We start from the raw sequence: 24,274 nt of genomic DNA, 5'->3' as shown, positions 1-24,274 counted from the left end.
CATCTCAAAAAATATATATATAGGACTCTCCAAGATGGCCAAATAGACACAACTCTGATGCACAACACCCAGTGAGAGAGACGCAGAAATCCTGAGATCTCCTAACTCCAACCGAGGTACCAGGGGCATTTCAATGGGTCTAGTCCTACAGTGAGCAAAGCCCAGGCAAGGCAGAGTGAGGCAAGGAGGGGTGCTGCTTCACCCAGAAAGTGCATCTGACAAGCAAGTCAGAGGTTCCCCCTCTGGCACTCCAGTCAAGATACAACACTTCCCCCAAAGCCTCAGCAATACACAGAACAGATGATCTTTGCCAGTCAAGCACTGGGAATTACAAGCACGGAGTTCAATAATAATCCAGGAAGGTGTCCCGGATTGGTGCCCAGACCTAAACTGACACATAATCCCAAAAGCCAGCCAGGAGAGCCTGTGGACTGAGCCATCACCCCCTCTGCTCACCTGGAGACACAGGGAGGTGTAAGCGGGAGGACAGACAGAGCAGCGCAGTGGGTCCCTACCCCATGACCTAAGAGAGAGGAAACTGAAAAGGGGGAGATGGCTGGGTACAGCTGGGCAGGTCCCTACCCTACCCTCCAGAGGGCTGAAGCTCTGACTCTAGCCAGTTGCACAACCAGAGCCACAGTCTGAGCTGAACTCTGAATGATCTAGTCCAGTAGAGAAAGGACACAAGCCACCATGAGAGGGGTGGGACTGGGCTACATGTTTTAACAAAAAACACAGGAAGCCTACATAGCAACAGAACAGCGTTCTTGACCAACCAGCAGTGCGTAGGGGTCAGCAGAAGAGGCAGGCCTAATCTCCGAGTATAAACAAAAAAGACACAGGAAGCTTCCCTAGTAACCTGAAGGAGTCCCCACAAACCCAGAGCACCTCGACAGGCAGATAAGCGACCTCATCAAGCAGCTCCCTGTCAACACAGCCAGGTAAATCCACAAAGATGGGAAAAAAACAGCTCAAAAAAAGATGAAACCATCAAAGACCAGAACACCTCTTCTCCTTCAAGGGATCATAACTCCTCAACAACACAGGAACACAACATAACTGAGAAAGAGTAAGATGAATTGCCAGAAACAGGCTTCAGAAGGTGGATAAGAAACTTTTCTGAGCTAAGGAAACACGTTCTAACTCAATGCAAAGAAACCACAAACCTTGAAAAAAGGTTAGATGAAATGCTAACTAGAATAACCAGTTTAGAGAAGAACATAAACGACTTGATGGAGTTGAAAAACACAGCATGACAAGTACGTGAAGCAAAACACAAGTTTTAATAGCCAAATCAATCAATCAGAAGAAAGGATATCAGAGATTGAAGATCAACTCAATGAAATAAAAAGAGAATGCAAGACAACAGAAAAAAGAGTGAAAAGAAATGAACAAAGCCTCCAAGAAACATGGGATTATGTGAAAAGACCTAATCTACACTTGATTGGTGTACCTGAATATGATGGGGAGAATGAGTCTGAGCTGGAAAACACCCTCCAGGATATTATCCAGGAGAACGTCCCAAGCCTAGCAAGGCAGTCCAACATTCAAATTCAAGAAATACAGAGAACTCCACAAAGATATTCCCCAAAAAGAGCAACTCCAAGGCACAAAATCATAAGATTCACCATGGTTGAAATGAAGGAAAAAATGCTAAGGGCAGCCACAGAGAAAGGTCGGGTTACCCACAAAGGGAAGCCAATCAAACTCACAGCCAGAAGAGAGTGGGAGCCAATATTCAACATCCTTAAAGAAAAGAACTTTCAACCCAGAATTTCTTATCCAGCAAAAACTAAGCTTCATAAATGAAGGAGAAATAAAATCCTTTATGGACAAGCAATTACTGAGAGATTTTGACACCACCAGACCTGCCCTACAAGAGCTCCTGAAAGAAACACTAAGAGCGGAAAGGAGCAAGTACCAGACACTGCAAAAGCAAACCAAATGGCAAAGACCGAAAATGCAGTGAAGAAAATGAGTCAACTGATGGAAAAGAAAACCAGCCAGTAACAAAATGGCAGGATCAAATTCACATATAACAATGGTAACATTGAATGTAAATGGCCTAAACACCCCAATCAAGACACAGATTGGCACACTGGACAAAAATTGAAGACCCATCAGTGTGCTGTATTCAGGAAACCCATCTCACATACAAAGACACACATATACTAAAAATAAAGGATGGAAAAAGATTTACCAAGCAAATGGAGAGCAAAAAATAGCAGGAATTGCAATCTTAATCTCTGATAAAATGGACTCAAAACCAACAAATGTCAAAAGAGACAAAAAAGGACACTACCTAATGGTAAAAGTATCAATCCAACAAGAAAGACTAACTATCCTAAATATGTACGCATCCAACACAGGAGCACCCAGATACGTAAAGCAAATTCTTACTGACCTAAAACAAGATTTAGACTCCCACACAATAATAGTGGAAGACTTTAACACTCCACTGTCAAAATTAGACAGATCAGTGAGACAGAAAATTAACAAGGACATCCAAGACTTGAATGCAGGGCTGGACCAAGTAGACCTAATAGACATATACAGAATGTTCCACCCCAAATCCACAGAATATATATTTTTCTCAGAACATTGCACTTCCTCTAAAATTGACCACATCATTGGAAGCAAATCACTCCTCAGCAAATGGAGAAGAATGGAAATCCTAACAAACACTCTATCAGACCACAGTGCAATCAGACTAGAATTCAGGATTAAGAAACACACTCAAACCCACACGAACACTTGGAAGCTGAACAACTTGCTTCTGAGTGTCAACTGGATAAACAATGAAATGAAGGCAGAAATAAAGATGTTCTTCAAAACCAATCAGAATGAAGACACAACTTACCAGAATCTCTGGGACACCTTTAAAGCAATGTCAAGAGGAACATTTATAGCAATAAATGTCCACACGAGAAACAAGGAAAGATCTAAAATTGACACCCTATCATGAAAATTGAAAGAGCTAGAGGAGGAAGATCAAAAAACTCAAAAGAGGAGGAACTCAAGATGGCACTGTGACAACAACCCAGGATTTAAGCTCTCGGTTAATCCGCGGAGAGGTGAGTCAAAGCTGCATTTTCAGACTTATCTTTGTTGCCCACAGAATGGGGAAATTCCCAAGTATAAAGGAGATGCAGGACACCAGGCAGAGGCTCTGCCTGGAGAAGATGGCAGCCGGGGTGGCGGCGGCCGGCCCTACCCAGCGATCCCCACAGGGCGTGCTTGTCTGGGTGCCCTGTTGAAATGGCAACCTGAGACTTGAGGGGGCTGAACTCGAGACTGAAAGGGACTTGGGCAGTGGGCCAGCCCAATGAATTGCAGGGACACAGCGTGTGGGATAGCGCAGTGGGACAGACAAAATGGCGATTCCAAACGCTCGCTGTGGAGACCGTCCCTGAGGCGCTCCATGGGGGAGGGGCATCCACCATTACCGAGACAACCCGCCCCGACTGAGACACTGCTGATGCAGCCTGCCATTGCCGAGGCAACCCGCTACAACAGAGAGACTCCACTGCAGGGCGTAGCCATGGTGGAGAACGCAACAGAAGAGCAAGAGCCTGCAGCAACAGGGCGAGACTCACAACAGCAGGGCGGAGCCTCGGCAGTCAAATAGTGATTAGACTGCCTCCTAGCTGGGCAGGACACCTCAACAGACATCCAAAAACCAAGCCCCAACCCCCCAAGAAAGAGCATTTGAGAAAAAAGGGGTTTTTTAATGAGCTCTGTTGCAGCAGAATCAAACATAGCAGCCTAACAGCCCTGAATGAACAACAGAGCTCACAGCTCAGCAATTGAGCTCCTATAAAGTACAGAATGTCTCCTCAAGCAGCTCCCTGACCCCTCTATATCCGAAAGACTGACATTTGGCAGGCATCATCCTGGGACAAAGATAGCAGAAAAAGAAACTAGTAGCATCCCTCACTGTTCCGCAGCTGCTATAGGTGCACCCCAGACAAGCAGGGCCTGGAGTGGACCTCAGCAGTCATACAGCGAAGGGGCTAGACTAGTAGAAGGAAAACCAAGTAACAGAAATACTTCATCACCAACAATCTGGGTGTCCACTCAGAGACCCAATTGAAAAGTCAGCAACTACACAGACGACAAGTGGATAAATCCACAAAGATGGGAAGAAACCAGCGCAAAAAGGAGGAAAACACCTGAAACCAGAACACCTCGCCTCCTAGAAAGGACCAAAACTCCTCATCAGCAAGGGAACAAAGCTGGACGGAGAATGACTGTGATGAAATGACGGAATTAGACTTCAGAAGATGGATAATGAGAAACTTCCATGAGCTAAAAGAACATGTTCTAAATCAATGCAAATAAACTAAGAACCTTGAAAAAAGATTTGAGGAAATGATGACAAGAATGGATACCTTAGAGAGGAATATGAATGAACTAAAGGAGCTGAAAAACACAATACGAGAACTTCGCGAAGCATGCACACGTTTAAATAGCCGAATTGACCAAGCAGAAGAAAGAATATCTGAAGTCGAAGATCAACTCAATGAAATAAAACGAGAAACCAAGATCAGAGAAAAAAGCACAAAAAGGAATGAACAAAGTCTCCAAGAAGTGTGGGACTATGTGAAAAGACCTAACCTACGTTTGATAGGTGTACCAGAAGGGGACGAAGAGAATGAACCCAAGCTGGAAAATACTCTTCAGGACATCATCCAGGAAAATTTCCCCCACCTAGCAAGACAGGCCAACACTCAAATGCAGGAAATACAGAGAACACCACAAAGATATTTCACAAGAAGAGCAACCCCAAGGCACATAATCGTCAGATTCAACAAGGTTGAAATGAAGGAGAAAATACTAAGGGCAGCCAGAGAGAAAGGTCGGGTCACCCACAAAGGGAAGCCCATCAGACTCACAGCAGATCTCTCGGCAGAAACACTACAAGCCAGAAGAGAGTGGGGGCCAATATTCAACATTCTTAAAGAAAAGAACTTTCAACCCAGAATTTCATATCAGCCAAACTGAGCTTCAGAAGTGAAGGAAAAATAAAATCCTTTGCGAACAAGCAAGTACTCAGAGATTTTGTCACCACCAGGCCTGCTTTACAAGAGCTCCTAAAAGAGGCACTACACATAGAAAGGAACAACCAGTACCAGCCATTCCAAAATCACACTAAATGCTAAAGAGCATCAACATAATGAAGAATCTACAAGAACTAAAGGGCAAAACAGCCACTTAGCCTCAAAATGGCAGTATCAAATTCACAGATAACAATATTAACCCTAAATGTAAATGGACTAAATGCACCAATCAAAAGACACAGACTGGCAAATTGGATAAAAATCCAAAACCCATCAGTGTGCTGTATCCAGGAAACCCATCTCACATGCAAGGAGACACAAAGGCTCAAAATAAAGGGATGGAGGAAGATTTACCAAGCAAATGGAGAGCAAAAAAAAAAAAGGAGGAGTTGCAATTCTCATCTCTGATAAAATAGACTTTAAAGCAACAAAGATCAGAAGAGACAAAGAAGGCCATTACATAATGGTAAAAGGATCCATACAACAAGAAGAGCTAACGATCCTGAACATATATGGACCCAATACAGGAGCACCCCGATACATAAGGCAAATTCTTAATGACTTACAAAGAGACTTAGACTCCCACACAATAATAGTGGGAGACTTTAACACCCCACTGTCAATATTAGACAGATCAACCAGACAGAAAATCAACAAGGATATTCAGGGCTTGAACTCAGACCTGGAGCAAGCAAACCTGATAGACATTTACAGAACTCTCCACCCCAAATCCACAGAATATACATTTATCTCAGCACCACATCACACCTACTCTAAAATTGACCACATAATTGGAAGTAAAGCACTGCTCAGCAAATGCAAAACAACTGAAATCATAACAAACAGCCTCTCAGACCATAAAGCAATCAAGTTAGAACTCAGAATTCAGAAACCAACCCAGAACCGCACAGCTTCATGGAAACTGAACAACTGGTTCTTTAATGTTGACTGGGTAAACAATGAAATGAAGGCAGAAATAAAGAAGTTCTTCGAAACCAATGAGAACGAAGACACAACATGCCAGAATCTCTGGGACACATTTAAAGCAGTCTCTAGAGGAAAGTATATAGCAATAAGTGCCCATATGAGGAGAATGGAGAGATCCAAAATTGACACCCTATCGTCACAATTGAAAGAGCTAGAGGAGCAAGATCAAAAAAACTCAAAACCTAGCAGAAGGCAAGAAATAACTAAGATCAGAGCTGAACTGAACGAGATTGAGACACGAAAAACCCTTCAAAAAATCAATAAATCCAAGAGCTGGTTTTTTGAAAAGATCAACAAAATAGACAGACCACTAGCCAGACTGATTAAAAATAAAAGAGAAAACAACCAAATAGATGCAATAAAAAATGATAAAGGGGAAATCACCACAGACTCCACAGAAATTCAAACCATCATCAGAGAATATTACAAACAACTCTATGCACATAAACTAGTAAACCTGGAAGAAATGGATAAATTCCTGGACTCCTGTGTCCTCCCAAGCCTAAACCAGGAGGAAGCTGAAACTATGAATAGACCAATAACAAGGTCAGAAGTCGAGGCAGCAATTAAGAGCTTACCACACAAAAAAAGCCCAGGTCCAGACGGGTTCACAGCCGAATTCTACCAGACACACAAAGAGGAGCTGGTACCATTCCTTCTAAAACTATTCCAAATAATCCAAAAAGAGGGAATCCTTCCCAAATCATTTTACGAGACCAACATCATCCTGATACCAAAACCCGGCAGAGACCCAACAAGAAAAGAAAACTTCAGGCCAATATCCATGATGAACATAGATGCAAAAATCTTCAATAAAATATTGGCAAGCCGATTGCAACAGCAAATCAAAAAACTTATTCATCACGATCAAGTAGGATTCAGCCCGGGGATGCAAGGCTGGTTCAACATACGCAAGTCTATAAATGGAATTCACCACATAAACAGAACCAAAACCAAAAACCACGTGATTATCTCAATTGATGCAGAGAAGGCATTTGACAAAATACAACAGCTCTTTATGCTAAAAACCCTCAATAAACTCGGTATCGATGGAACGTATCTCAAAGTAATAAAAGCTATTTATGACAAACCAACAGCCAATATCATACTGAATGGGCAAAAACTGGAAGCATTCCCTTTGAAATCCGGCACTAGACAAGGATGCCCTCTCTCACCACTCCTATTCAATATAGTACTGGAAGTTCTAGCCAGAGCAATCAGGCAAGAAAAAGAAATAAAGGGTATTCAAATAGGAAAGGTGGAAGCCAAATTGTCTCTATTTGCAGACGACATGGTAGTATACCTAGAAGACCCCATCGTCTCAGCCCCAAAACTCCTGAAACTGATAAGCAACTTCAGCAAAGTCTCAGGATATAAAATCAATGTGCAAAAATCACAAGCATTCGTCTACACCAATAACAGACTTAAAGAAAGCCAAATCAAGAATGAACTGCCATTCACAATTGCTACAAAAAGAATAAAATACCTTGGAATACAACTCACAAGGAACGTAAGAGACCTCTTCAAGGAGAACTACAAGCCACTGCTCAACGAAATCAGAGAGGACACAAACAGATGGAGAAACATTCCATGTTCATGGTTAGGAAGAATTAATATCGTGAAAATGGCTATACTGCCCAAAGTAATTTACAGAATCAACGCTATCCCCATCAAGCTACCATTGACTTTCTTCACAGAACTGGAAAAAACCACCATGAACTTCATATGGAACCAAAAGAGAGCCCGCACAGCCAAATCAATTCTAAGCAAAAAGAACACAGCGGGGGGTATCACACTACCGGATTTCAACCTATACTACAAGGCTACAGTAATCAAAACAGCATGGTACTGGTACCAAAACAGAGATATAGACCAATGGAACAAAACAGAGGCACCGGAGGCAATACAACATATCTACAACTATACAATCTTTGATAAACCTGACAAAAACAAGCAATGGGGAAAGGATTCCCTATTTAACAAATGGTGTTGGGAAAACTGGCTAGCCATGTGCAGAAAGCAGAAACTGGACCCCTTCCTGACACCTTACACTAAAATTAACTCCACATGGATTAAAGACTTAAACATAAGACCTGGCACGATAAAACCCTAGAAGGAAATCTAGGCAAAACTATCCAGGACATAGGAGTAGGCAAGGACTTCATGAACAAAACACCAAAAGCATTGGCAACAAAAGCCAAAATAGACAAATGGGGCCTAATCAAACACCACAGCTTCTGCACGGCAAAAGAAACAGTCACTAGAGTGGATTGGCAACCAACAGAATGGGAAAAAATTTTTGCAGTTTACCCATCTGACAAAGGGCTGATATCCAGAATTTACAAAGAACTCAAACAGATTTACAGGAAAAAAACAAACAAGCCCATTCAAAAGTGGGCAAAGGATATGAACAGACACTTTACGAAAGAAGACATATATGAGGCCAACAATCATATGAAAAAATGCTCATCGTCACTGGTCATCAGAGAGATGCAAATCAAAACCACATTGAGATACCATCTCACGCCAGTTAGAATGGCGATCATTAAAAAATCTGGAGACAACAGATGCTAGAGAGGATGTGGAGAAAAAGGAACACTTTTACACTGTTGGTGGGAGTATAAATTAGTCCAACCATTGTGGAAGACAGTGTGGTGATTCCTCAAGGCTTTAGAAATAGAAATTCCATTTGACCCAGAAATCCCATTACTGGGTATATACCCAAAGGACTATAAATCATTCTACTATAAGGACACATGCACACGAATGTTTATTGCAGCACTGTTTACAATAGCAAAGACCTGGAATCAACCCAAATGCTCATCGATGATAGACTGGATTGGGAAAATGTGGCACATATACACCATGAAATATTATGCAGCAATCAGAAATGATGAGTTCGTGTCGTTTGTAGGGACATGGATGAATCTGGAGAACATCATTCTCAGCAAACTGACACAAGAACAGAAAATGAAACACCGCATATTCTCACTCATAGGCGGGTGATGAAAAATGAGAACACATGGACACAGGGAGGGGCGTACTAAACACTGGGGTCTATTGGGGGGAAAAGGGGAGGGCCAGTGGAAGGGGAAGGTGGGGAGGGATAGCCTGGGGAGAAACGCCAAATGTGGGTGAAGGGGTGAAAGCAAACAGAACACACTGCCATGTGTGTACCTATGCAACTTTATTGCATGCTCTGCACATGTACCCCAAAACCTAAAATGCAATAAAAAAATAAGAAAAAAACTCAAAAGCTAGCAGAAGACAAGAAATAACTAAGGTCAGAGCCTAACTGAAGGAGATAGAGACACAAAAATCCCTTCAAAAAAATCAATAAATCCAGGAGGTTGTTTTTTGAAAAGATCGACAAAATAGACAGACCACTAGCCAGATTAATAAAAAAGAAAAGAGAGAAGACTCAAATAGATGCAAAAAAAAAAAAAAAAAAATAGATAAAGGGGACATCACCACCGATCCCACAGAAATACAAACTACCATTAGAGATTACTACAAACAACTCTATGCACATAAACCAGTACACCAGGAAGAAATGGTTAGATTCCTGGACACTTGTACTCTACCAAGACTAAACCAGGAGGAAGTTGAAACCTGAACAGACCAATAACAAGGGCTGAAGTAGAGGCAGCAATCAATGGCCTGCCAGCCAAAAATGTCCAGGTCCAGATGGGTTCACAGCCGAATTCTACCAGATGTACAAAGAGGAGCTGTACAACTGTAAATCCCTTCTAAAACTGTATCAAACAGTACAAAAGGAAGGAATCCTCCCTAACTCATTTTATGAGACCAACCTGATACCAAAACCAGGCAGACACTCAACTAAAAAGGAAAACTTCAAGAAAATATCCATGATGAAAATCAACACAAAAATCATCAATAAAATACTGGAAAACCGATTGCAACAGCACATCAAAAAGCTTATCCATAATGATCAAGTAGGCTTCATCCTGGGGATGCGAGGCTGGTTCAACATACGCAAACCCATAAACGTAATCCATCACATAAACGGAACAAAAGACAAAAACCACATGATTATCTCAATACAAACAGAGAAGGCCTTTGACAAAATTCAACAGTGCTAAAAACTCTCAATAAACTAGGTATCAATGGAACATATCATAAAATGATAAAAAGCCATTTATGATAAACCTACAGCCGATATAATACAGAATGGGCAAAAGCCAGAATAATTCCCTTTGAAATCAGGCACTAGACAAGGATGCCCTCTCTCACCACTCCTATTCAATATAGAACTGGAAGTTCTAGCCAGAGCAATCAGGCAAGAAAAAGAAATAAAGCGTATTCAAATAGGAAAGGAGGAAGTCAAAGTGTCACTATTTGCAGATGACATGACTGTATATCTAGATGACCCCATCATCTCAGCCCAAAATCTTCTCAAACTGATAAGCAACTTCAGTAAAGTCTCAGGATACAAAATCAATGTGCAGAATCACAAGCATTCCTGTATACCAATATCAGACAAACAGAGAGCCAAATCAAGAGTGAACTCCCATTCACAACTGCTACAAAGGGAATAAAATACCTAGGAATACAACTAACAAAGGATGTAAAGGACCTCTTCAAGGAGAACTAGAAACCACTCCTCAACGAAATAAGAGAGAACACAAACAGATGGAAAAACATTCCATGCTCATGTTTAGGAAGAGTTAATATCATGAAAATGGTCATACTGCCCAAAGTAATCTATAGATTAACGCCATCCCCAGCAAGCTACCTATGACCCTCTTCACAGAACTTGCAAAAACACTTTCAACTTCATATGGAACCAAAAGAGAGCCCACATAGCCAAGTCAATTCTAAGCAAAAAGAATAAAGCTGGAGGCATCATGCTACCTGACTTCACACTATAGTACAAGGCTACAGTAATCAAAACAGCACAGTACTGGTACCAAAACAGAGACATAGACCAATGGAACAGAACAGAGGCCTTGGAGGCAACACCACGCATCTACAACCATCCTTTGACAAACCTGACAAAAACAAGCAATGGGGAAAGGACTCCATGTTTAATAAATGGTGTTGGGAAAACTGGCTAGTCATGTGTGGAAAGCAGAAACTGCACCCCTTCCTGACTCCTTACACTAAAATTAACTCCGGATGGATTAAAGGCTTAAACATAAGACCTAACACCATAAAAACCCTAGAATAAAACCTAGGCAAAACCATTCAGGACATAGGCATAGGCAAGGACTTCATGACTAAAACACCAAAAGCATTGTCAACAAAAGCCAAAATAGACAAATGGGATCCAATTAAACTCCAGAGCTTCTGCACAGCAAAAGAAACAATCATTAGAGTGAATCAGCAACCAACAGAATGGGAAAAAAATTTTGCATTCTTCCCAACTGACAAAGGACTTATATCCAGAATCTCCAAAGAACTAAAACAGATTTACAAGAAAAAAACAAACCCATTCAAAAGTAGGCAAAGATATGAACAGACATTTTTCAAAAGTAGACATATATGAGGCCAAGAAACATATGAAAAAAAATGCTCATCATCACTGGTCATTAGAGAAATGCAAATCAAAGCCACATTGAGATACCATCTCACATAAGTTAGAATGGCAATCATTAAAAAAATCTGGAGACAACAGATGCTAGAGAGGATGTGGAGAAACAGGAACACATCTACACAGTTGGTGGGAGTGTAAATTAGTTCAACCATTGTGGAAGACAGTGTGGCAATTTCTCAAAGATCTAGAAACAGAAATTCCATTTGACCCAGCAATCCCATTGCTGGGTATATACCCAGAGAACTATAAATCATTCTACTATAAAGACACATGCACATGTATGTTCATTGCAGCCCTGTATACAATAGCAAAGTCCTGGAACCAACCCAAATGCCCGTCAATGCTAGACTGGACAAAGACAATGTGGTACATATACACCATAGAATACTACGCAGCCATAAAAAAACGGTGAGTTTGTGTCCTTTGTAGGGACTTGGATGAATCTGGAAGCCATCATTCTCAGCAAACTGACACAAGAACAGAAAACCAAACACCACATGTTGTCACTCATAGGTGGGTGTTGAACAATGAGAACACATAGACTCAGAGAGAAGAGCATCACACACTGGGGGCAGTTGGGGGGGTTAGGGGAGGGAGGGGGGGAAGTGGGGATGGTGGGGAGGGATAACATGGGGAGAAATACTGGATGTAGTATACACCTAAAGTAAAATAAATAAATATATATAATATATGTTTTGAAATGTGTCCATTCAAGATAAAGTGCTATATAGACTTAATTTACCTCTCCAAGGTTTCCCTATGCCAGGTGCTGTGGAGCCTGCCGAGGCAGAAAAGCAAGGGCCCCGGGGACAGGAGGGCTCGCTCCCCCACGCCGCATCCCCCCTCCCCGCGGGAAGCGGGCCCTTCTCCCACACCCCGCCTCAACCCAGCCCCTGCCTCCAGTCCAGCTCCTGTCACCTCTGCTTCTTGTCTCTCTCATCCAAGTCAACGTTCCCGCGTGTAAGGATATGCTGCATCCTAGAGACGTCACCCCGGCTAGCCGCTCTGTGGAGCTTGCCGAGATGTTTCCCTCGGATGTCGTACCCACGCCGGGCGAAGGGGCTGTCATCGCGCTTGGCGACATCACCCCTGCTGCTCCTCCACCAGCGGGTGAAGAAGCCACTCGGCCCCCGGCCCTTCTGGTTCCGGGAGCCAGAGATCGTTTCCATGGCGGAGGTTATTAGAGACACCTCAGCACCATCCCACCTATCACAGCCTCAAGGGCCCAATGAGACCAAACCACTCTGGTCAGCCAACACCTCCAACCAGGAAACTCCGCTGTTTCCAAAGTCAGAGCCAGCAACAGGCGAAGCCAAGCAGCCAAAGCGCGCCAAGCAAAGCCGGTAAGCCCAACCGCGCATGCGCAACTCTGTCAGCTCCGTGACTGCGCGTGCGCACAACCGACAGATGGCCAACGGTTCTCAGCGTGCGTGTGCAAGGCCCACGTGTCAGAAACATCGATGACAGCTTGTCACCAGTTCTGCCTTCCCGTTCCACGTCAGTGGGAGTTGGCAGAATTTTCAGGACATTCCCTGAGGAGGAAGGCATCCTGAAGTTCCAGCTACTGTAGCGCCAGTCCTGTGTGAACATTTTTCTAAGTCATGGTCATATATAAACAAAAACACAAATAAAACTAAATTATTGCAAAATTATTGTGATTTTGGAATTGGAAGGCCTAGTTCCTCAAAAAGCTAAATGGAATTACTGTATGATAATTACCATAACAGCTGTATTCACAATAACCAAAAAGGGGAAATCATCTAAATGTCCATCAACAGATGAATGAATAAACAAAGTGGCCCATGCATACAATGCAATATCCAAATATAAAAAGCAATGAAGCACTGCTGCATGCTGCAACATGAACGAGCTTTGAAAATATTATGCTGACTCGCCAGCCGAGGCAGCACGGCTCCGCGGACTTTTTTTCAAACTCCCATCAATGTGACTTCGAGGAGGAGCGGGCAGCGGCGGCGGTGACTCCAGCGGAGGAAAGCGAAGAACCGCGGGAGGAGCCGGAGGAAAGAGCGCGGGCCGCGCGGCGCGCCGAAGCCTCGGGGAGCCGCCTTCTCGCCGGCGGTAGGGACTGCGGGGCGCCCGCCAGCCTCTGGGTCCCCTCTCCTGCCTGGCCCGCCCCGCCTGGGCCGGCAGGAGCCCCGGCACTAGGCAGCCGGCCGAGGGTCGCCGCGCCAGCCAAGGTGGGATGGGGGCCCACAGCCACCGCCAGGAGCCCCAGAGGCCACCTGCGTGCTAGAGGCAAACTTTGGTCTCCCTCGGGTTACCGCCCAGGATGATGAGCGGCTGAGATGGAGACATCTGCCTTAGCCACTTTCTCTGAGAAGCAAGAAGCCAAAAGTGGGCTCCTGGAGGCCGCTGGCTTCCCCGACCCGGGCAAAAAGGCTCCTCCTCTGGTGGTGGCTGCCCAAGGAGTGCTGCAGCACCTCTTACCACCGTTCCATGCGCCCCTACCCATTGATATTCGACACCAGGAGGGAAGGTACCATTAGGAGCTTCATTCTGTCCACGGCGTGCACGGCCCCCCCGCCCTGAGCGGCAGCCCTGTCATCTCTGACATCTCCTTGATCCGGCTTTCCCCACACCCGACTGGCCCTGGGACTCCCCCTTCAATGCCCCCCGCCCATATGTGAACCTCCACATGGAGCACTACCTCCGTTCTGTGCACAGCAGCCCGACGCTCTCCATGATCTCTGCAGCCAGGGGCCTCAGCCCCGCTGACGTGGCCCAGGAGCACCTTAAGGAGAGGGGTCTGTTTGGCCTGCCTGCTCCAGGCACCACCCCCTCAGACTATTACCACCAGATGACCCTCATGGCAGGCCACCCCGCACCTTACGGGGACCTGCTGATGCAGAGCGGGGGTGCTGCCAGCGCACCCCATCTCCACGACTACCTCAACCCAGTGGACGTGTCCCGTTTCTCCAGCCCTCGGGTGACGCCCCACCTGAGCCGCAAGCGTACGCTGTCCATCTCTCCACTCTCAGACGCCAGCCTGGACCTTCAGCGGATGATCCGCACCTCACTCAACTCGCTGGTGGCCTACATCAACAATTCCCGCAGCAGCTCAGCGGCCAGCGGCTCCTTTGGGCACCTGTCGGAGGGCACCCTCAGCCCAGCCTTCACTTTCCCTCACCCCATCAACCCCGTGGCTTACCAGCAGATTCTGAGCCAGCAGAGGGGTCTGGGGTCAGCCTTTGGACACACACCACCCCTGATCCAGCCCTCACCCACCTTCCTGGCTCAGCAGCCCATGGCCCTCACCTCCGTCAATGCCACACCCACCCAGCTCAGCAGCAGCAGCAACTGTCTGAGTGACAACCAGAACAAGCAGAGCAGTGAGTCGGCTGTGAGCAGCACCATCAACCCCGTCGTGCAAGCGCAGCAAGGTCAAGACCGAGCCTGAGGGCCTGCGGCCGGCCTCCCCTCTGGCACTGACGCAAGGCCAGGTGTCTGGACACGGCTCATGTGGGTGTGCCCTTCCCCTCTCCCAGGAGCAGCTGGTTGACCTCAAGGAAGACCTGGACAGGAATGACTGCAAAGCAGGAGGCTGAGGTGGTCATCTATGAGACCAACTGCCACTGGGAAGACTGCACCAAGGAGTACGACACCCGGGAGCAGCTGGTGCACCACATCAACAACGAGCACATCCACGGGGAGAAGAAGGAGTTTGTGTGCTGCTGGCAGACCTGCACGCGGGAGCAGAAGCCCTTCAAGGCACAGTACATGCTGGTGGTGCACAAGGGGCGGCACACGGGCGAAAAGCCCCACAAGTGCACGTTCGAGGGCTGCTTGAAGGCCTACTCACGCCTGGAGAACCTGAAGACGCACCTGCGGTCCCACACCGGGGAGAAGCCATATGTGTGTGAGCACGAGGGCTGCAACAAGGCCTTCTCCAACGCCTCGGACCGCGCCAAGCACCAGAACCGCATCCACTCCAACGAGAAACCCTACATCTGCAAGTTCCCAGGCTGCACGAAGCGATACACAGACTCCAGCTCTCTCCTGAAGCATGTGAAAACGGTCCACGACCCAGACGCCCACGTCACCAAGAAGCGCGCAACGACGTACACCTCGGCACACCGCTGCTCAAAGAGAACGGGGACAGTGAGGCCTGCGCCGAGCCTGGCGGCCGTGGTTCTGAGGACAGCGCCGAGGCCAGCAGCACCAGCCAGGCTGTGGAGGACTGCCTGCACGTCAGAGCCAACAAGACCGAGAGCTCCAGGCTGTGTCAGTCCAGCCCCGGGGCCCAGTCATCCTGCAGCAGCGAGCCCTCTCCCCTGGGCAGTGCCCCCAACAATGACAGTGGCGTGGAGATGTCGGGGACGGGGCCCAGGAGCCTGGGAGACCTGACGGAGCTGGATGACACACCTCCAGGGGCTGACGCCTCAGCCCTGGCTGCCCCCTCCGCCGGTGGCCTCCAGCTGCGCAAACACATGACCACCATGCACCGATTTGAGCAGCTCAAGAAGGAGAAGCTCAAGTCACTCAAGGATTCCTGCTCATGGGCCGGGCCGACTCCACACACGCGGAACACCATGCTGCCTCCCCTCCCGGGAAGTGGCTCCATCCTGGAAAACTTCAGCGGCAGTGGGGGCGGCGGGCCCTCGGGCTTGCTGCCCAAACCGCGACTGTCGGAGCTGTCCGCCAGCGAGGTGACCATGCTGAGCCAGCTGCAGGAGCGCCGCGAAAGCTCCACCAGCACGGTCAGCTCGGCCTACACCGTGAGCCGCCGCTCCTCCGGCATCTCCCCCTACTTCTCCAGCCGCCGCTCCAGCGAGGCCTCGCCCTCCGCAGACTCCTACGACCCCATCTCCACCGATGCGTCGTGGCGCTCGAGCGAGGCCAGCCAGTGCAGCGGCGGCTGCGGGCTGCTCAGCCTCATGCCGGCGCAGCACTACAAGCCTGCGGGCCAAGTACGCAGCGGCCACGGGCGGCCACGGGCGGCCCCCCACCCACCCCGCTGCCGGGGCTGGAGCGCATGAGCCTGCGGACCAGGCCGGCGCTGCTGGATGCGCCAGAGCGCGCGCTGCCCCCCGGCTGCCCACGCCCGCTGGGGCCGCGGCATGGCAGCGATGGGCCGACCTATGGCCACGGCCACGCAGGAGTTGCACCCGCCTTCCCTCACGAGGCTCCGGGGGACGGCGCCAGGCGAGCCAGCGACCCTGTGCGGCGGCCCGATGCCCTGGCCCTGCCGCAGGTGCAGCGCTTCTACGGCGCCCACAACGTGAACCCCGGCCCGCTGCCGCCCTGTGCGGACAGATGAGGCCTCCGCCTGCAGAGCCACCCGAGCACTGACGGCGGCCTGGCCCGCGGCACCTACTCGCCCCGGCCGCCCAGCTTCAGCGAGAACATGGTGATGGAGGCCGTGGCGGCAGGAGCGGACAGCGTGGGACCGGAGGCCGACCTGGGGCTGCTGGAGGACGACCTTGTGCTGCCCGACGATGTGGTGCAGTGTATCAAGGCGCACGCCAGTGGCGCTCTGGATGAAGGTGCCCGGCAGGTGTATCCCACGGAAAGCAGTGGCTTCTCTGACAACCCCAAACTGCCCAGCCCGGGGCTGCACGGCCATCGGAGGATGGTGGCTGCGGACTCCAACATTGGTCCCTGTGCCCCTGTGCTGGGAGGATGCCAGCTGGGCTTTGGGGCACCCTCCAGCCTGAACAAAAATAGCATGCCTGTGCAGTGGAACAAGGTGAGCTCCGGCACAGTGGACGCCCTGGCCAGCCAGGTGAAGCCTTCACCCGTTCCTCAGGGCAACCTGGCGGTGGTGCAGCAGAAGCCAGCCTTTGGCCAGTACCCAGGCTACAGTCCACAAGGCCTACAGGTGAGTCCTGGGGGCCTAGACAGCAGCAGCCACACCTTCAGCTCCGCAGCAGAGCCCCTTCCCAGGGCATGCCCAGGGTAAACTACATGCAGCAGCTGCGACAGCCAGTGACAGGCAGCCAGTGCCCTGGCATGACTACCACTATGAGCCCCCATGCCTGCTATGGCCAAGCCCACCCCCAGCTGGGCCCCAGCACCATCAGTGGGGCCCTCAGCCAGTTCACCCCATCCTGCAGCAGCATGCCAGCCAAGCCAGTCCAGCTGGGATACCCACAGCAGACGGAAGTTGCACCTGACCCCACCATGATGGACAACTGCCACATGGAACTCGGGGTCCTCAATTCAGCCCTGGCTGGAGTGCCACCACCTCACCCAGTCCAGAGCTACCCACAGCAGAGCCATCACCTGGCAGCCCCCATGAGCCAGGAGGGCTACCACCAGATCCCCAGCCTTCTGCCTGCCCACCAGCCTGGCTTCATGGAGCCCCAGCCAGGCCCAATGGGAGTGGCTACAGCAGGCTTTGGCCTAGTGCAACCCCGGCCTCCGCCAGAGCCCAGCCCTGCTGGCCGCCACCGTGGGGTACATGCTGTGCAGCAGCAGCTGGTCTATGCCATGGCTGACATGCCATCCAGTCAGGAGACAGCAGAGGCTGTGCCCAAGGGAGCGATAGGCACCATGGGGTCAGCGCCTCCCCAGCCGCCTCCGCCGGACTCGGGGGGGGGCCCAGACCACAGCATGCTCTACTACTATGGCCAGATCCACATGTACGAACAGGATGGAGGCCTGGAGAACCTCGGGGGCTGCCAAGTCACGCGGTCCCAGCCACCACAGAGACAGGCCTGCCAGGACAACATCCAGCCCTAGCCCTTGCCCTCACCAAGGGTCAACCAAGTGTCCAGCACTGTGGACTCCCAGATCCTGGAGGCCCCCCAGATTGATTTTGATGCTATCATGGATGATGGCGATCACTTAAGTTTGTTCTCGGGTGCTCTGAGCCCCAGCCTCCTCCACAATCTCTCCCAGAACTCCTCCCAACTCACCAACCCCCAAAATTCCCTGACGCTGCCCTCCATGCCCCCACAGGCATCAGCAACATGGCTGTCGGGGACATGAGCTCCATTGTCACCAGCCTCGCGGAGGAGAGCAAGTTCCTGAACATGATGACCTAGAGCCCGGAGCACCTGGCGCTGAGTGCACCCAGAGATGTCATCACTGCCCAGAGCCTAGGAGTTCCAGCTGGTTTTTTTTTTTCCAAAAAAGTGTTAAATACGCATGAGGGGTTGTTGCCCAATGGCAGTTCAGATGACAGATGTTGTAAGAGAAGGTTTATGGGCATCCTCTCTGGTCTTCGGGATTATCACTCAGAACAATGGAAGAAGTCTCCATAGAACAGGAAAGAATGCAAAACTCATTTACACCATGCTCTCCAGCCTTTGGTGCCTATGGGACCACTCTGTTCCGGCTTCCTCATGGCTGACATTTGACTAAAGAGGAATTACTCTGGCCAAAGGCTTTCCAAGGATATGCAGAAAGAGGGTAGGGAGCATTTGGGTTTGAATCTGAATGCCATACTGGATACTCTGAAAATGTAAGCTTCTTCTGCTACTTGGCAGGAAAAGGAATTCCTGGTCCCACCTGAATTCCTCTATGAAGCCTAACTCTTGAGGTCTCCAACATCCCTTGTCATAGAGGAAAAGTACAGATGATACCTGGATGATTCAGAAGTACATTCCGAGTCCAGGTTTGGTAGAGCTGGCTCTTCTACCCCATAATGCTGAGTTTGGGACTGGCAGCCCATCCAAGTGTATATGAATGAATAAAGTATTAAGTATCACCAGAAAAAGGAAAGAAAAAATGTACTCCTCGCGGCAAGCCCAGAAGCTGCCCTGGCCTTTCCAGACCGTGTTTACAGTGTTTGCATGTAGAATGTAGCCCTTCCTGAAAAGAAGACTTGTTTCTAAATACCTCAGGGCTGCTGGAGCCACTGTGGGTTACGGATCATCGAAGGTCTTGAGGGGTGACAGTGCACTCGGGGCAGAGCCTCAGGCCTCCCTGGGGATCTCCCAGTAGGAAGACGAAGTCATGTGTTTACCCAATCCTGTTTCTCCAATGCAATGTCCACCCATTTACCACGAAAATCTCCACGGCTTGACAGCAGCCCAGGCTCCCCAGCACTCACCAGCAGCCCAGTGTTCTCCACCAAGCCACAGCGAGCAGGCCTGGTGTCCTCCAGATTCCCTTCCTTCTGCCCCCGCAGTCACTGGGCAGAGAATGATGATGTGTGGTGGTATGGGTGGGGGTGGAAGGGGGAGGAGCTGATCCTCAGGTCATTGAATTTTCCTGGTGAGTGTGACCAAGACCCACCTGGCAATGGAATTTGGAACTGGCTTCAAGAGACATCATTCCTGGACACACTGGAGGGTGAATTGGTGCATCTTCCCCACCATACACACACACACACACACACACACACACACACACACTCCCCAAACCTTCTCATGGGGAATGTGCGGCAACCTTGCCAAACTAGCAGCACCACTCAGCATGTGACTCTGACTGTGACCTTGGCCTCAATGAGGAACTTCTTAGGAGAGTTTGAGGACAAGGCCATCATCATCTGGCCCCCCTGCATCCCAGCGTATCAAACTGTCCAGAGACAAGGCCAACTGCAGGCGAAAGGCAGGGAACATTGCTAAGGGTCCGTGGCTCTGCAGTGGTGTTCACTGCCTTCCCATTAGGATTTTCCTTGCTAGTCCCGACCTGTATATATTCTGTACAGAAGACATCCCTGAATATACTGTAGGTGAGTCATCCAGCCAAATTTATATTTCCAAAACATTTTTAGCTTTTTCTACATGCTATGAATTGAGATGACATGCTCAACTTGTAAATAAGTCTTTTTGTACATTAAAAAAGTAATTTTTTCATAAAAAAAAGAAAATAGTATGCTAAGAGCAAACAAGACACAAAAGACTATGTATTGTATGATACCATTTCTATGACATGGCCAGAAGAAGCAAGTCCATAAACACAGAAAGTACATTTGCCATTGCCAGGGCTAGAGGAAGGAGGGATGGATAGAGAGTAACAGCCAGGGTACAGATTTCATATATATATATACATATGTGTTATATATAATATATGAATATATATTATTATATATTTTATATTTTATGTATAAAATAATAAATTATATGTTAATAAAATATATAATATATTGTATATATTATATAATATATATATTATTGCACTTTAGGTTCTGGAGTACATGTGCAGAACATGCAGGATTGTTGCATAGGTACATACATGGCAATGTGGCTTGCTGCCTCCATCCCCATCACCTATATCTGGCATTACTCCCCATGTTTTCCCTCACCAACTCCCTACCCCCCACAGTCCCTCCCCTACCCCCCCAACACACCCCAGTGTGTGATGTTCCCCTCCCTGTATCCATGTGTTCTCATTGTTCAACATCCACCTATGGGTGAGAACACGCAGTGTTTGATTTTCTGTTCTTGTGTCAGTTTGCTGAGAATGATGGTTTCCAAGTTCATCCATGTCCCTACAAAGGACGTATTGTACATAATATATAATTAGTTTAACAATGGTGCAAAAGTAATCACATTCTACAAATTATTACAATATGGTCTATTGATGGAGAGGTGTTTCAAATGAAAAAAACTTGGAATTTCTCATAAGGTGGTGACATATATCATAGAAAATCTATGTAAAATATTTTACTAACATATGCAACTGTAGATACTTCTGCTTTTCAGATAAATAATATATTTTAAACACTTAATGCAGACAAATCAGATCACTAAGAAGTTACAAGAATGCCTAATATAGCTGAAAGGAGATTTTAAAACTTCCCAAAACTGGAAGTACATAAAGGTGATGATCCAGAGAAGTAATCAACCAAAGAGGCCAGTGCTCTACCCAGATGCATCTGATAAATAATATATTTATTTCTGCTTTTCAGATAAATAATATATTTTAAACACTTAATGCAGACAAGTCAGATCACTAAGAAGTTACAAGAATTCCCAGAATGCCTAATATAGCTGAAAGGAGATTTTAAAACTTCCCAAAACTGGAAGTACATAAAGGTGATGATCCAGAGAAGTAATCAACCAAAGAGGCCAGTGCTCTACCCAGATGCATCTGATGACGGGAAGGCAGATCCATGTGGGTTGTTCTCTTTTGACAACGCAAATGGGATAAACAAAGAGAAACGGCCTGCAGGCGTCGGAGTGTGCTGTCTCCCATAGGTGAGCATTAAATTATAAATCATGTTGCACACAAGGAGATGAGCTACCGGGGTGAAGCATCAGAAGAAATTATATGGCACGTCAGTCTCAGATATTGAAGTTCTCTTTAAATGTTTAAGTCAATAGAATAGAAAAACAAGAAACCAAAATAATGCAGAAAGAAAGTATGAGCTTGTCAAGCTATTTTTGAAAAAATGGCAATGGAAAAGTCGAGTATTGAAAATGTTGTAAAACAATTTAACATACAGCATACATATTACATATTAAAATAGACTGAGCAAGAAAGAGAACTAGTAAAATGAAATGCTGATCACCATTAATGTGATCTTATAATTTATAGAAGGCAAATTAATAGAAAAAATACATTTATATATGAAGAATAGATTGAGAAGAAATAAAAAGCATTTAATTGTTTTACCAGACCATCTAAATAAGAAGGCAATATTCAAAGAATCAGTAAGTCACAAATTTTAGAAATTGAAAACAAGACATTAATCCTTTAAATGTTTAGGGTGATAAAAAAGGTAAATTAAGAAAACTTAGAAGAAATGATGGTTTTGGTTATCTTGAACACTGCTTAATAAACATGAGAGTGCAGTTATCTTTTTGATATGCTTATTTATTTCCTTTTGATATATACCCAGTAGTGAGATTGCTGGATCATATGATAGTTCTATTTATAATTCCTTGAGAAACCTCCATGCTGTTCTCCTTCTACAAATGGGAAATGATTGTACTAATTTACAATCCCACCAAAAGTGTAATAGGAAAGATGGAATCGAAAACCACACTTCAGTTAGCCTGAGTGTGACTCCCGTGTGGATGGCACGGTCTGCCTCGCGCTCTGTTGAAGGGCTGAACGTGGAGATAGGTCGTCTGTGAACCATGTGGATGGATAACGGACTACCACCCGAGTCTGGTCTCTTTGCTCTTTGAGGATTGTGCTCATTTTTGGAGACACAGAATTCTTCAGAATTCCCTCTGGAGGGAGGGAGGGAGGGATGAACAGAGTTTATTAAATAAAAAAGAGGAGAACATTCACATAAGCAAAAAAGGAGAAAGATACCATTCAGTGTTACTCATTCTTTCCAGGTTTTTCTCCTGCCTCTCAGGTTACCACTCTTCTCTGTGAGCTTTTAATATTCTGCCCACCCCCTTAATATTAGTGTTCTGGACCAGAACACTTGTCTGGCTGACTTATTTGTGCCTAGTCGATGTCAATCTCTGACGTGACTTCAGTTACCGTAGTTATGCTCAAGCCTCCCAACTCTTTTTTAGTTTTGCTTTGCCTGCTAGAACAGCTTCACCAAGGTGTCTCAAAGGTTCCTCAGATTTAATTGTCTAAAACTGAATTCAGGCCTCCCACCTTCCATACCTCCCTTCAAACAAACCCAAAACCTGACATTCCTTCTGGCAGATCCATCCGACTTCTCCTTTCACCTCTCATATTCAGTCAAGTCTTGTTAATTGCACCTTATAAAGTCTCTTACATATGTCTGTCTCTGTTCCCACTGTCATTGTCATGTCTTGCCAGTCTTATCCTTCTGCAGTATATTTTCCCCAGTGTAGCCAAATGATTCCTCCAGAACAGGTGATGTAAATTGTCTAATTTTCACACTGCTTAAACATTTTTACCCTTGATCCAGAGTTAGCCAAACTGTAAGGTTAAGGGCACAGTCTTTCACACAGCCAAGTCTGCCCAAGACTTCCCATGCTTTCGTAAGGAGTTAGGACCAATGACAAAGTTCAAATGAAGAGTCCACACAAGACCATCCTCACTTCGGACACCAGCTGCAAGTTTGGGGGTTTCCAAAAACCATGTTCACATTCAGTAATCCACTAGAAAAGTTCATGGAACTCACTAAAAGCTATTAAACTTAGGGCTATGTTTCATCACAAGAACACACTACTAATTAGAACCAGCCAAAGGAAGAGCTGCCTAGGGTATAGTCCGGGAGGGTTGCAGATCTAAAGCCTCCACTGTTCTCAGGGACATGTTGCCCTCTCAGCATAAATGTAGGGCTGTATGGCACCACACACAGAGTTTTCTAGGTTCAGATATTCTGTCTGTTTTCTTAATTTTCTTTGTGGGGGTGACCAGGCATCTGTGGCACCTCAGCCCTGTCCTCCTTGTCCTCCTTGCTCTCGTTGTCATCGTGCTTGTTGGTCTTGAGATGAATTCTCTCTAGGTGGATCTCCTCGTTATCCTCTGCATTCTCCGGGTCACCCTCAGTGTCGCTACTGAGGCGGGCTCTGCCCTCCGTCCTCCTGGTCCTTGCTGTGGGCCCCTTGGTCTGACGGTGCTGGTGCACACTGGTGAAGTTGCTGGGGACAAGTGTGAGGTGGGACAGGGGTTTGCGGGGTGTCCCTTGAGCCAGGCCTTGAGCTGCCTGTGTTCCCGGCGTGGCGTTCTTGGATCATCCAAGGGTCCCCATAATGAAAATGGCCGTAGGGATAATGAGCCCATGCAGTGTGAGCTGCGAAGGTGACAGGGTGCACCCAGGATTGTCCTTGAGTTTACCCTGTGATCCTGGCAGCCGCTGAGCAGAGCCAGGGGTGGG

The 24,274-nt window shown here is 47.3% G+C and overlaps 1 protein-coding gene and 1 pseudogene across 1 annotated transcript in view; one reads left to right on the top strand and one right to left on the bottom strand.

Annotated features, from left to right (window-relative positions):
• The window catches only part of LOC144580578 (uncharacterized), a 45,585-nt gene extending 32,639 nt beyond the window's left edge, over positions 1-12,946 (bottom strand). Inside the window, exon 1 of the mRNA XM_078358155.1 lies at positions 12,523-12,946. Coding sequence (XP_078214281.1) covers positions 12,523-12,773 — 251 coding nt within the window. The 5' untranslated portion in view covers positions 12,774-12,946. The remainder of the gene's footprint in view (positions 1-12,522) is intronic.
• A 919-nt stretch (positions 12,947-13,865) lies between these two features.
• On the top strand, positions 13,866-20,251 carry LOC100399678 (zinc finger protein GLI2 pseudogene; annotated as a pseudogene).
• Positions 20,252-24,274: the final 4,023 nt, after the last annotated feature.

This window comes from Callithrix jacchus, chromosome 20, assembly GCF_049354715.1.
Source record: "Callithrix jacchus isolate 240 chromosome 20, calJac240_pri, whole genome shotgun sequence".
In the NCBI taxonomy this organism is placed as follows: domain Eukaryota; kingdom Metazoa; phylum Chordata; class Mammalia; order Primates; family Cebidae; genus Callithrix; species Callithrix jacchus.
This window is presented reverse-complemented; position numbering and strand designations above follow the sequence as displayed.